The 12,876-nt window shown below is 37.0% G+C and overlaps 1 protein-coding gene across 3 annotated transcripts in view; it reads right to left on the minus strand.

Annotated features, from left to right (window-relative positions):
• Window positions 1-620: 620 nt before the first annotated feature.
• AP1S2 (adaptor related protein complex 1 subunit sigma 2) overlaps window positions 621-12,876 on the minus strand; it is a gene marked incomplete at both ends in the record, with an annotated part of 30,235 nt that continues 17,979 nt past the window's right edge. Inside the window, 2 exons of one of the 3 annotated variants that reach the window (XM_079549048.1) lie at window positions 621-668; window positions 1,517-1,525. In XM_079549048.1, coding sequence (XP_079405174.1) covers window positions 621-668; window positions 1,517-1,525 — 57 coding nt within the window. Of the gene's footprint in view, window positions 669-1,516; window positions 1,526-4,323; window positions 4,360-12,876 lie in introns of those variants that run through there. The other 2 variants (XM_079549049.1, XM_079549050.1) reach the window with 2 other exon arrangements.

The raw sequence follows: 12,876 nt of genomic DNA on the forward strand, positions 1-12,876 counted from the left end.
ATACACTTTCACTGCCAGTAAATGATCAGTTTGCAGTTGTCTTGCAAAAAGCAATGCCACCTTAACAGTTTTAACCAGTTGGATATGCAGATCCTAACAGGATTCTTTGGTATAATGGCAAATTCAGAAGTAAACAGTTATTTCCAATTTAATGCGTTAACTGAATAAAAGCAGAATTATGGCAACTATTTACTAAAAATGCAGATGAACAAAAAGTCTTTGGTTGCATAAACACAATTTCTACAACATTTCATACTTGAAGGTGTCCATGTATTCTTTTCATTTAGATATGTTATGTCAACGATACATTTATCTCCTGAAGTCATTTGCTTATAAAAACAGTACACTTACTGAAATTAAATGCATTTTTTTTTTCTATAAATGCAGTGAGAAGAGACACTGAGTCAATTTAAATCAAATTCCCTTTCATTTATGATTTTTGGCCTTTAATTTCTCGTTCCCTTTTCAAAGGAGTATTTCCCTTGTAGGCCTGAATGAAGCAGCTTAGCAAAACAGTAATACTGACAAACAGCATCTTACACCATTAGCTAAACATTACAATGAAGGCAGTGAACATTTACAGTATGAAACACTGAGATGTCATCAGCTGAAGTGAAGACTTATGTCAATCCAATTTCTTCAAGTACACTACGTGGGGTCTCTGCTTCCTATGGAGGGAAAATGTGAGACAGTGGTGAATGGATCCTGCACATCTACTGAACAGTACCGTACATGAGAGTTAGTACGAAAGATGCTTAATTAACAAAGAGAAGTTGAAAGACATGGAAGTATAAAAGCACTGTGGTTTGCAAACATGGCATTAGCTGCACTTTTCAAAGTGCTGCTAATTAGATTGTCATGGTTCACAGGAATAGCTGGCAGATTTTATTGCCCTGAAGCGTAATAAAAAGAAGCAATTGAGATGCACCAGCAGGGATCAAATCACAACCCAATAATAGAGATATGAACTGGGGGAAGGATGGCGAAGCATCTTGCAATGGAGTTTGTCAGTTATGTTTGTGGTAAATTGTATCATGGGTCTCTGCTAGGGAAGAAATGAATAAACAGATGAATGAAATGACCGATGCTACTTAGATACAGTATCCCTCAAGCTCTTTATGAAGAGCAAAGACTTTTTTGTGCTGGTCCCAAGCTTCATTTACATAAAACCAAGTCAAGGTACCTTGGTACAGCTAGTGCCAATAAACTGACCAGGACAGACAAATTGGCAAGATTGAAATTGAATTCTTCCACACCAGGCAGAATACAAAATTTTAGGTTAGTTCTAGTCTTAGAAAGCTTTGTTTATAGTCAGAGCAAGTTTCATACACAATTCCAAAGAGTTATCATCAGTTCTGCATTCATTAAACCTACAGCATCTTGGGAAAAAAAGTACTTTGATATCTTAGATAGCACATTTCAACAATTATTAACAATATGATAGTATATAAAAAGGGATACTGTGTCTTTATGGAAACGTAAGTAGCTTTAACATCCAGAGTATGAATAAACTTACTTTAGCATCCTAAAACAAGACATATCATGAAGCAGGAAGAAGGCAGATAGCAGTTAAAGCAGCAAACAAATTATATTTCAATTCTTTCCTAAATATTTTTAACAATAATTTGTCAGTAAAATACATAATTAAAAGCCTTCGATCTTGTAAACATCAGAACTTAGTCTCTACCAATTTTGACTACGTAGCACAATATGATCACATACACAACTCTCATTAAATTCAATTAATGTGTAAGACTATTGAACATTGAAGGAAAAGCGATACTATGTTAAAGCAAATTCACTTGCAAATAAGTCAGTGCTTGGAAAAGGCTGCTGCTGAGCACTTGGAGGTGGCTTCCAAATAAACTCTAAGAAAAAAAAAAAAAAGCAACTTAAATCTGGTCACAAAGTATTCAGGATATTAAGGATGTAGGGTTTTCTCACTGATGCAATATTTAAATACGCTTAGAACACAGTGACCTTGATGAAGACAGACAGTATGGCAGGCTTTAAGATTTACTTGTGCATTTTAAAAGAAATCTCCCTGAAGGAGACACTGCTTGAAAGGAAGGCTCTCTTACTTTTTTTGCATTCATTTTAAAGGATATGCTTCTCCCCTTTCCAATAACTTCAAGAATTTTGCTCCAAAAAAAAAAAAAAAAACAAAAAAAACAAAACAAAACAAAAAAAACAACTCTAGACTTTTAACCAATTATAGCAAGAGAATATAAAAGGGAAAAAAAAACCCACAAAATTTAATTTCAAGGATTTCAGTTCTCGAAAGCATTCGTAATAAAGCATTGTTTCCAAGTTTTAAACTGATTAAACAAGAGTGAAAGTTGACCACTAGCCAGTGGTGATGCAGTGCATTTATTAAATTACACCAAAAAAGTTGCCCAGTAACTCCAAAGAAATACTGTACAACACTGCTACAGTCTTTAAAGCAGTTCAGCATTATCATCCCTGTTGCCTGGTGGAAGTTGCAGGTAATTTTCACCAGGCATATACTTAAATCAAGTATCTTCAAATAAATCAAGGTCTTCAGTTGACAATGAATGTAAAGCAATGTATTTCAAGGACATTGGCTACTTGCCCACACGTACTCCTCACTGGTAAAACTCAGTAAGATGTTACTGTTTTAGTACTACAGCCTTAGCCTTGAGGCAGACATGCCCTTATGTGCACACTGACAATATTATCTCAATGTAACATCTAAAAGCTAGTGTGTTTAGCTAGAATAATTTCATTAATTATGACTTTTAAGAAACAAATGAAATAGATTGTATTATTTTTTGTCTGTGTTACTTGTCTTAGCAAGTGTCAAACATTTTATGCAATTGTTACAGAATACATTCTGCAGTATTATACCCTACCTGCAGTTCAGAACCACCCAAGGCAAACGATGCAAATATGAAATATATCACAACACAGATGAGGAAAAAAGCCATTCACATGAGACAAAAGTGCATGCAATACTTTTATTTCAAACATGCCAGGAAAGCTAATTCATTACCTAGTCATTTAGAAGCAAGCAGCTGTATACAGGTAACAAGAAAAACAGCATCTCATTACAGCTCAATGCATAGCATTTTAAGCCAACAGGCATGAAATAATGCAGGCTAAAGCAGCATTAACCAGACATTTAGACACATTGTTAATGTCTTAGGAAAAAAAAAAAGGCAAACTTGGAAATGGAAAACCACTCCTATGATCTTGTCTTCCACGACTTCAGAATGCTGCATGTCTAACCCAAGCTTTTGTCCATCCCCTAAATAACTCATCTTTATGTCAGTTTAACATTTGAAATGTAGTGCATTACCACATATAGGACGCAGAGCTAGCTACTTACAGTCAACCTCAGTAGCCAACTCTTTGCTAATTACCTTTCAGGAATTTTCAGAAATAGTACTAGTTTTAGGTCACAAAATATTCTCTTCCGCTAGCCAAACAGAGGGTGCAATATATGCTCTCCCTATTCTGATCACTGTTTTTAACTGTAAGTTCATCGTATTTACACATGTGGCAGTTTGCTAACACATACTGTACTCCACATTTAAAACTGCAAATATCAACTGAAGGAGACATATTTCAAGTACTAAAAATCCTTCCCATCCCAACCACCTGTAAGGTCTCCCTCAGTAACAGGAACTGCTTACTGACATCATTGTTTTGAACACTAAAATACAAATGTAATTTCCACATTTACACAAGACATTTTTATTGTCCTAACAATTCCATCTTCCCTCTCTTGGAGGCTAAGGCACACTATTGTACCAGCTTCAGAAAAGGATACTGCTACAAGCACCTTACTCAAGATGTAAGGTCTATGTAGAATTATGTGCAATGTTTAATACTTGTGTATACATACGTATCAGTTTCACGTACTACTACTCCTTCACTAATTTTTCTGTAAATATCTTCCAGTTTTAATGGTACATTTAAATACCACCAAAACTCACTTAAAAGGATATTACATGATTCTATGAACACAGGTCAAGTAGTGTTACAGTACAGGTGTTGCAGTATATAGATGTTTAGTTCATACAATTCTACAGAACTTTTAAGCATAAGAATTCAAGCTTACACACAATAAAAAAAGTTAAACCATATGCCGACAAGCACAAGTTTTGTTGAAATGAGACATGTGAAGAGACAACACTGTAAAACAGAAGGGGAAAAGGAAAGTACAACAGCAGAGAATGGTTGTGGTATTCTATTAGATGTAAGATGACTGGATTCACCAAGCTGATGATAATGTTCTGTCATGAGTAAGGCACAGGTCTATCTCCTCTGAAATTCTGCATGCATGATGAATGAAGCCATTTAGTACACTGGGACATTAAAGTATTCATGACGTGGCTACAAAAGAAATGCACATATTCTTACACATAACAGAAAGGTAGACAAATATGCAAGGAAAAAAAGATTCTCTCCTGTATTCCTGACATGAAAGGACATTTTATACAAAAATAAAATACTGTATTTTTGACAAGCCTAAGTGGGAAAATAATGGCTTTATCCCCTCCTCCCCCGTAATTGCATGATGGCAGCATCAACATACAGAACTTCACATTGTAATTACTGTATTACAAAAGTCTAATGATTCTTCTCAACCAAAAATTGTTTAAAGCTGAGTTCCAGAGATGGCTTACCCTATGCATCTGCTACATTCTAGCCCCTTTGGCAGATACCAACTGTTGGCTGCTAGCAGAGGGAGGAGCTCTTGACATCACCTACCATATTCACTCTCACACAGACACAGAACTGCTAACAGACCTCCAGAATGCAATTGTGAGGAGCACTGCACAACGCAGCAAGGTGGACTACTTGATATAAAAGCTACTGTTCATTTCAAGATTGCCTGTTTAAAAAACGGGAGCAATCTGAGACACCTATCACAACAGGCAAAGTTCTTTGCTTTTTAATTATGCCACTGAACTTAATACCCCAACTCTCATTTTATCAGCATGAAACTTAGTACACAATTTGTTGAAAAATGAGTTACCAATCACACAATACTCAACATTTTTCATACATAAGTCAGTGCTCTGAAGATAGCCTTTATGCGATCAGCAGCTATTGAGAAGAATATATTCTGGGTATGCAATTAAGCATCTTCCGTGAGGAAAAACCTCTCTGAGTATGAGCTACCATCTTTCATTCTGTATCAATTAAAAGCTTCAAACTAATTTAGCACCACACCCTGAAAATAAAAGGAGTCTCAGAAGAAAAAAAAAAAAAAAAAAAAAAAAAAAAAGAGAAAGTTCCCATGACTTCTCAAGCTATTTCTTCTGTCTCGTACATTTCAAAGCAGTACTGTCATCTCAGTTGATCCACAAAACATACGAGCTCAAATGTCTTGAAGTTACCTCCAATTAGAAATCTCCCCCCCAAAATATAGTAGAAGGTTCACAGCATTTATACTGCTTTTTCAGTAGCAGTAATCTGAACATTATTTCATATTAGCTATTTAAAATCATTATAAACAAGCCATCTACAAATCCAGCAGTTCTCAAATGACAGCTGCAAACAAATTACATGAAGTCTCCTGTGATGTGAAGTAGAACTCTGTGTACAGCAGTGAATTACAAATGGAATTTCCACTCTCAAAACCTCTTACTAAAGAGAAGTGACAGTTTACAGTAAAAATCAAAATGCAGGAGAATTTAGGCATATTTTTAACTGAAAAAGAAAACTTCAAACTGACAGTACATAGTACTAGCCCCAGTGTGTAGGAGCTTTGAGCCACTGGACTAACATCAGAACTGATGAAGTCTCCACAGATAAAACATTCCTAAAGATTATTTTGGAGAACTTCTGCTTTCCTCACGCTGTTAGCATGACACAGCTTCATGAAGACAAATGAAATCCAGGCATACTGTAGCAATCTAAAACTCCAAACTGTGACAGTTTTGTGTTTTCAGATTTTACCTGCAATCAGTTCTACACTCACAACAACAAAGACGTGGAAGTGTTCCTTTCCTTTTTGTTTATTCACTTGGTTACTTTTCAGTTTCAGTACTTTTCAAACTACTGCACAAGTTTATCTTGACTATTCCATCCCCCTTCATGCACCCCCCAGGTGTTCTCCTATTTTCAATTGTTTATAGCTTAAAGAATGAAATCTCTTTGATGTGAAAACCCCAGAACACAAAATAGATGACTGACTCAAATTACTCTTGGAGGATTAGTGTCCCATCTTGATAGAAATTTATTGTCTACTGATAAGGCAAGATAGATTGTTAGATAACAACAGGAAGAAAATGGCCATTTCAATCCTGCCAGCTTTTTAGCCTATGGAACACGTGAACACCACCTGCAACTAGTCTAGCAATAAACTGACATTATAGAGGTAAATCTAAAAGATGAAATGGAAGACAACTGTAACTGAGAAACGAAACGATAACAGCAAAACTGTGAAACAGAAAACACTGCAGTTTTAGTGAGGCCTCTGTATCCCACTGAGGACATCCTAGGACATTACTACAGAGGCAGGCTGGTGCTGTGGCAGCCTGATAAACACAAAAAGGAAAAATAATATTGACCAACTATTTCTAGTCAGAGAAAAGCTTGACACAGCCAGCACTGTGCACTTGCCCAGAAAGCCAACTGCATCCTGGGCTGCATCAAAAGACGGGATTGTTACTATCTACTCTGCCCTCATGAGGCCCCATCATGAGTACTGCATCCAGCATCAGGGCTCCCCAGCACAGGAAGGATGTGGAGCTGTTGGAGCAGGTCCAGAGGAGGACACAAAGACAAAGGGCTGGAGTAGGAAAGGCTGTGGAAGCTGGGGTTGCTCAGCCTGGAGAAAGGAAGGCTCTGGGGAGGCCTCACTGCATCCTTCCAGTACCTGCAGGGGACATACAGGAAATCTGGAGAGGGACTCCATCAGGGAATGTAGTAATAGGACAAAGGGTGATGGCTTTAAACAAAAAGATGGGAGATTAAGATTAGATACTAGGAGGAAATTCCCACATGCTACACAGCCATGATCTATTGAATTTACTACATCATTCCCTGCCATTCAGCCTCCAAAGAAGTGAGTGTCTGAATACTGGAAAATGCACTTGTGGGGAGCAAAGGACAAGTGCCAACTTCTGCAACCAGCATCTAGGTTACATTGCCTTCCTTGTGTGGGACTGCACAGACCTCAGGCTACACCTGAACCTCTGAAGAATGTCCTTAGACTCAGGTAGCAATCTGTTCTAATGACTTTCTAAGTCTACCTAGCAGCTGCAGAAGAGGTTCTTACAACTCTATACAATGTCAAACTACCACAAAATACTACCTCTAAGACATTCATCACTTATTTTAAAAATTTGAATGTACACTGCTTATTTGACTTAAACACAGTTTTGAGATTGTAATTATTGTCCTTTTCTAAAAGGTATTTGCATTTGCAAGCCGCTTTAAGAGTTAGTCAGAACTCTGAAATTTTCAGCCCAAGTTCTCAGAGACGTTTAAATTAGAAAAATTGTAGTATTTGAGTCACAGCACTATCTAGCTAGCCCAACTCTACTGACATTCTTCTCAACCAATTTTGTCAGGACTAAGTGTAATTAAAAATATTAGTCATAATAAAATTAGAAGGGATTTCACTTAATCCACCCTCCAAACAGCATACCTGTAACATTATGTAGAGGTATTTAATCTGTTAAAGGCATTCAGCGATGGAAACTTTTTAATGTCCTCCAGGCACTCTACTCCAATGTTTCATTATTATAATCACTGAAATTTTTCTAATTTCTATTCAAATTTATTTTCCAGCCACAATTTAAGTTATTTTATGTCTGTAGTGGACAAGAAAACACTCTTTCCTTTAAGCAATAAAGAAAGAAGAAACAATTTATGCTTAAAACCAAGCTTCCTCAAGCTCAGTGTTTTGCACTGCTGACAGTTTACTGTGTGAACAGGCAGTGAATACTTCATGAATACTTGGCATGCTTCCTTCGTCAGGTAAAGTTTGCATAAGTTTTACTTTCAGCTTTTTGCAATCAAAAACAGCACAAATCCAGTAAGGTAAGCCATGCTAACACACAGGCAAAACAATATAGCATTTATCTTTTGATAAAGACTTGGTAATTTGTTGTTTTGGTGTTTCCCCCCCCCCCCCCCTTCCTAGCATCTAAAATAAGAACAACAGACAAAACTGCATCATGGAATGCATTACAGTTTGGGAATTATTCTGAATTATTTGTTGTTTAAAAACACAAAGCTCTTACAGTAGGAAAAGATTAATACTACCAAGCACTTGTTTACCAATTTCTTTTACACTCTATTTGTGAGTCTTTATTAAGAAATATTTCTAATGAGAACTTGCTTTAGAAAATTGCTATTGTTCACTTGAAGTTTCAAGGATTTCAAAATAGTCGAGCATCTGTATCCCAACCTTTGCTTAGTTAAGTATTCAGAAGCTGCAGTCACATAGTTATTGGGAAAGGTCTGCTTCCTTTGTGAGTAATGTGTTTCCACAGAGAGCTTAAAAAAAACCATGAAATCTTGCAAGTGTTCAACTATTAGCTATGATACTGTTCAAAAACGAAGTACAGTCCTACATCAGTGCCAACTCCAAGTCAAAATCTTGCCTGCAATTTCCCATACACAGAGGACCTAAACAAAAAACACTCACGACTGACACAAATTAATCATTACAACACTGTTTGAAGCAGCTGTAATCATGCAAGTCCTTCTCAGAAAAACATTCTATCATATGCATACTATTTGCATCCAAAACATTACCTCAGCAGACAGAGGATATAACAGCAGATCAGCAGTGACCTGTCTGCCTCCCTCTCAAAAGCAGGAGTAAAAATACCCACGGAAACTTCATGAACTGTAACTGGATAAGGCTGGCTGCCTCCCGCTCCTTACCTGCTATTTCTGATCTGCTGGATCAGAGGTGATAATCGCTCTGGGAGGCAGTGCATTATCTCTGCCAACCGGCTGCTACAAAGCGAGCTACAAAGAATTAACAGTTTAATCTTTAAGGAAGGACTATTCTTGACATCCACTGGAAGCTCCGCTACCCCAACACAGGCACACAAATGTTTTAAGCAAACACTGCTGCTGAATACTCTGTATTGAAGCCAAAGCTCTAACAAGTCACTGAGTTTTCCTCTACCAGTGTATGCGTGTTTGGCAGGTTGCCACACTTCACACACTAGGATTCACTAGTGTTTTCTTCCATTTTCTTCCAGTCCTGCACTGCAGCTAGAGGCTTACATTACTTATTCCCCTTTGCTTAAGGAAAGCATTTCTTAAACTGCTGGGCTGAATTTCTGAAGGGATGACCAGAATACATTATCATAAGATACATGTCACATCCCATATCACCCAGATTCCTTGCTAACAGCACTTAAGCAGTTCCACTCCTTATTGTTCCTGCAACACTTTCTTCTCTTACAGTTCTTCGAACAAACGTTTGCAGGGCTAATTTGTTAACAAGGAAAACAAAAGCTGCTGTGTTTTCATAAATGAACAATTTCAGTAGAATCAGCTTGATCTGAAATCCAGTTATAGTATGGCCATAATAATAGTTTATTGGGCATATAATAAATAGGAAGAGATAGAACAACTGAAAACTCCAAGTCCACCCACTGCTGCTGAAGCTCCTTAATGCACTCCCGTGACTCCAGCCAATAACAGGGTTGCAGTAAAAGTAAATTAGAACTTAACTACACTGACTTCAGGGTGCACAGCAGACAGGAGTCAAGACAAAACATCTGGGGAACACCGGCCTTTTACAACACAGATACACAGACCATTGTTACAAAATGGTAAAATTTAGCCAAACTCTGTACAGTATAGACTATTTCTGAATGTCTTATCACACTTGCAATAACTTAGCATGGGCAGAATTCAGAACACTAGGAAACCTTTCTGAAATAACCCTCAAAAACCTGAGTTCTACTCTTTTAGTGTGTGTTTATGCTGGACAGAGTAATACAGATTAAGTAAACTGAACCTGTATAACCTCTTAATTAAGTATCAGGATAATCCGTGCACAGAAGCTTTATGAACCAAAGGCTCCTCTTGCCCACAGCCGACCTTCTTTATCTCAGGGTATTTTTCTTTGCTGCTGAACACTCTCAACTGAATACACAAGCAGCAGTAACTTCCAGCACGCAAACTATTCCTCTCATTATATGCATTCATCTACCAGCTCACTTCTCCACTCAACACAGCAGACACCACTCCCATTTGCCCAACTGTAGAGTCATTACAAGTAGAAATCGTGCTCAGTACACAGTGATTACTGCTTTGCTTCTTTCAGGAAAAAGTATAGGCCAGGAAGAAGCATTCCACGAGAAACTGCTAAGAACACTGTTTAAATCAGTAGGGACAAAGCACACCTGAACAGCTAAAACCATGCCCGTATACAGAATCCATCCAGGACATATTCTGTAGATAAAACTCAAGTCTCCCAGCATTCTATAAGCTTGAGCTTGCATGTTCCAGAATTAGTCTTTGTGGCAGTCTAAGTCAACAAAATAAATTAGCACTCTTAAGTAAAAGCTCTATGCTTAGCATAGGTCTAAACCAACTTACCTATAGCTCTTTGAAGTCCCAGTCACAATTTTTTACATTTGCACAATCAATACTAACCTCACCATGAAAATCACCCCTTATGTATAAACTTGTTACCATGAAGGAGAGGGAAAACAATAATTGTACAGAGAAAGATGTGGGAAGAAATCTATTTTTATCATTTAGACTTTCTGCTAGTTCTAGATTATGTCCAGATACATGTAAGTAATTCTGTTTTTGAACAAGGGACTCTTGCTGGCTGCCCTAATTCCACAGGTATAATATGCTATCATATGCTATCATATTAGTTACTCCCCATTCCCCAGCATTGATTAACTACAGTATATACTAAGTAACTTTTAAATGACAAAGTTATCCATACCACAGTAAATTTGATTTTGAACATGTTACAAAAATATTTGTCAATCACAGTAATTTTCTCTAGTCTGTTAACTAAATCCTGGTATCTATAAAGCTGCACATGAAATTGTATCTATTCCTTGTTCCACATTACAAAAACCAATTTGTTTACTGAACTACTTGTACATCATGGTATCAAAGAAGCAGCAAACTAATTAAGTTTTCCTCCAGCAAATCATCTTCATGTGTTTGAAACTTGCCTTATTTAAGATAAAATCTTACCTTTATTAGTAGGACTGCCACAATGTATTCCACTTTTGCTTTGGACAAAAATATGTTGCAATGCACTATATATGCAAATAAGCTTTGTTTTGTCATGCAGCATCCGGCACTTGATATATAGTCAACTGCAGCAGCACCCAGTCTTTTTAGGGCCTACTTTCTTTGCACAGCAGATGTAAACAGCTCATTTTCCAGTAAAGACACTTTTGCATGGGTTGATTGTAAGTAAATAAAGCCAAACTCAGTTTAGTTATTAGTTTTGGTATCCATTTCACTAACTTGCATTATCCCATTAATTATCAACACCAAAAGAAAGCTAGTAGAAGTCAGACGCTTCGAGTTGATGCAGTTAGTACAAAAAAGGAAAATAAACAGGGAACACTCAAAGCACTCTTCAAAGACCATCATGCAAGTGTTGCAGAAGGTTAAGCCCATCACCCATTTTTGTTTACCCTTGCAAGGATTTAATTACACGTGCAACAGTCTTTGCATAGCACCCATTTAATCCATGCCACCAAAATGGTAAACTTTGTAGTTACCAATCGTCTAGATGGGGGTCAAAAGGGCTAATGTCTTAGATTGCTCTTAATCATAAGATATCCTCAGACAAACCTCCCCAGTCTTCATTCTGGCTCTACAAACAAAATCAAGCAAGAAAATGTAATACCATCTACTTTAAAAACAAAAACAATTCACAGCTTATTTCCATTTAAAATAAAAGAAAAAATACTCTGCACTATATACAAAAATAAATTGTTAGTTAACTTAGATTTACTTCAGCTATAGTTACTCATTAATACAATTTTATTAGGTCCTACTAACAGTTCACTGTTAAGCAAACAAAGGCATCAATAAAGAATATATGCTCAAAGATTCCAAGACGATGCATTAAAAACGTGCATTAGTTTATATTTTATTTCTTAACAAGCTAAACAATATAAATACCTTAGAGAACTCTATAGTTATTTAGGAAGGTTGACCTGTGCTTGATGAGAACTTAAAATCAGTTAATTAGCGCAACCTTAACAGATTTTAGAACACAAAAGCACAGGATGATATCAAATTAGCATATAATTAATCTAGTGACCGTATCCCACAGTGTTACTAACATTGGTATCCAAGTAAGATATGCTCCATAGAAGGAGATAAAAGTTGTATTCTATTTATCTACCACACTTTAATGCACACAACTTAATTCAAGAGCCATGTAATGGCATTTCCTCCTCTAACAGCTGCCATATCATTACTTGCCAAGTTGTATGTGATAACCCTGTCATTTTCATGTAGTAATGAGTGGTGCAAGAATTTGAACACTTTCACATGAATCCATTCATTAATCAAATGTACTTAGTCTGAGAAGGCCTACAGTCAACAAGTTTATTTTGAGAATTGTTCTTTCCGCCATTTCAAATCAAATTTTCAATATGATTACAACATGTATGCATCCAACGTATCTTGATAGCCAGCACCGCTACTCTGTGCAGACTGGCAATAGAAAGCAGAGCTCCCATACACACCAGCAACACACCTAACACTCAAAATGCACACAGACAGACACAAAAATAAGAACTTAAACTGAACTCTGTGGGATCCCTCCTGGGGGCATCCATACTTTTTTCATTTACTGTTCTGTGGAGCTCTAGAAACACCTCCACCGGTTGTGAGAGCTTTAGTGTACAATAGTAGTACTGCAACATGACTCAT

The sequence above is a fragment of the Tetrao urogallus genome (assembly GCF_951394365.1).
Source record: "Tetrao urogallus genome assembly, chromosome: 1".
Taxonomy (NCBI): Eukaryota; Metazoa; Chordata; class Aves; order Galliformes; family Phasianidae; genus Tetrao; species Tetrao urogallus.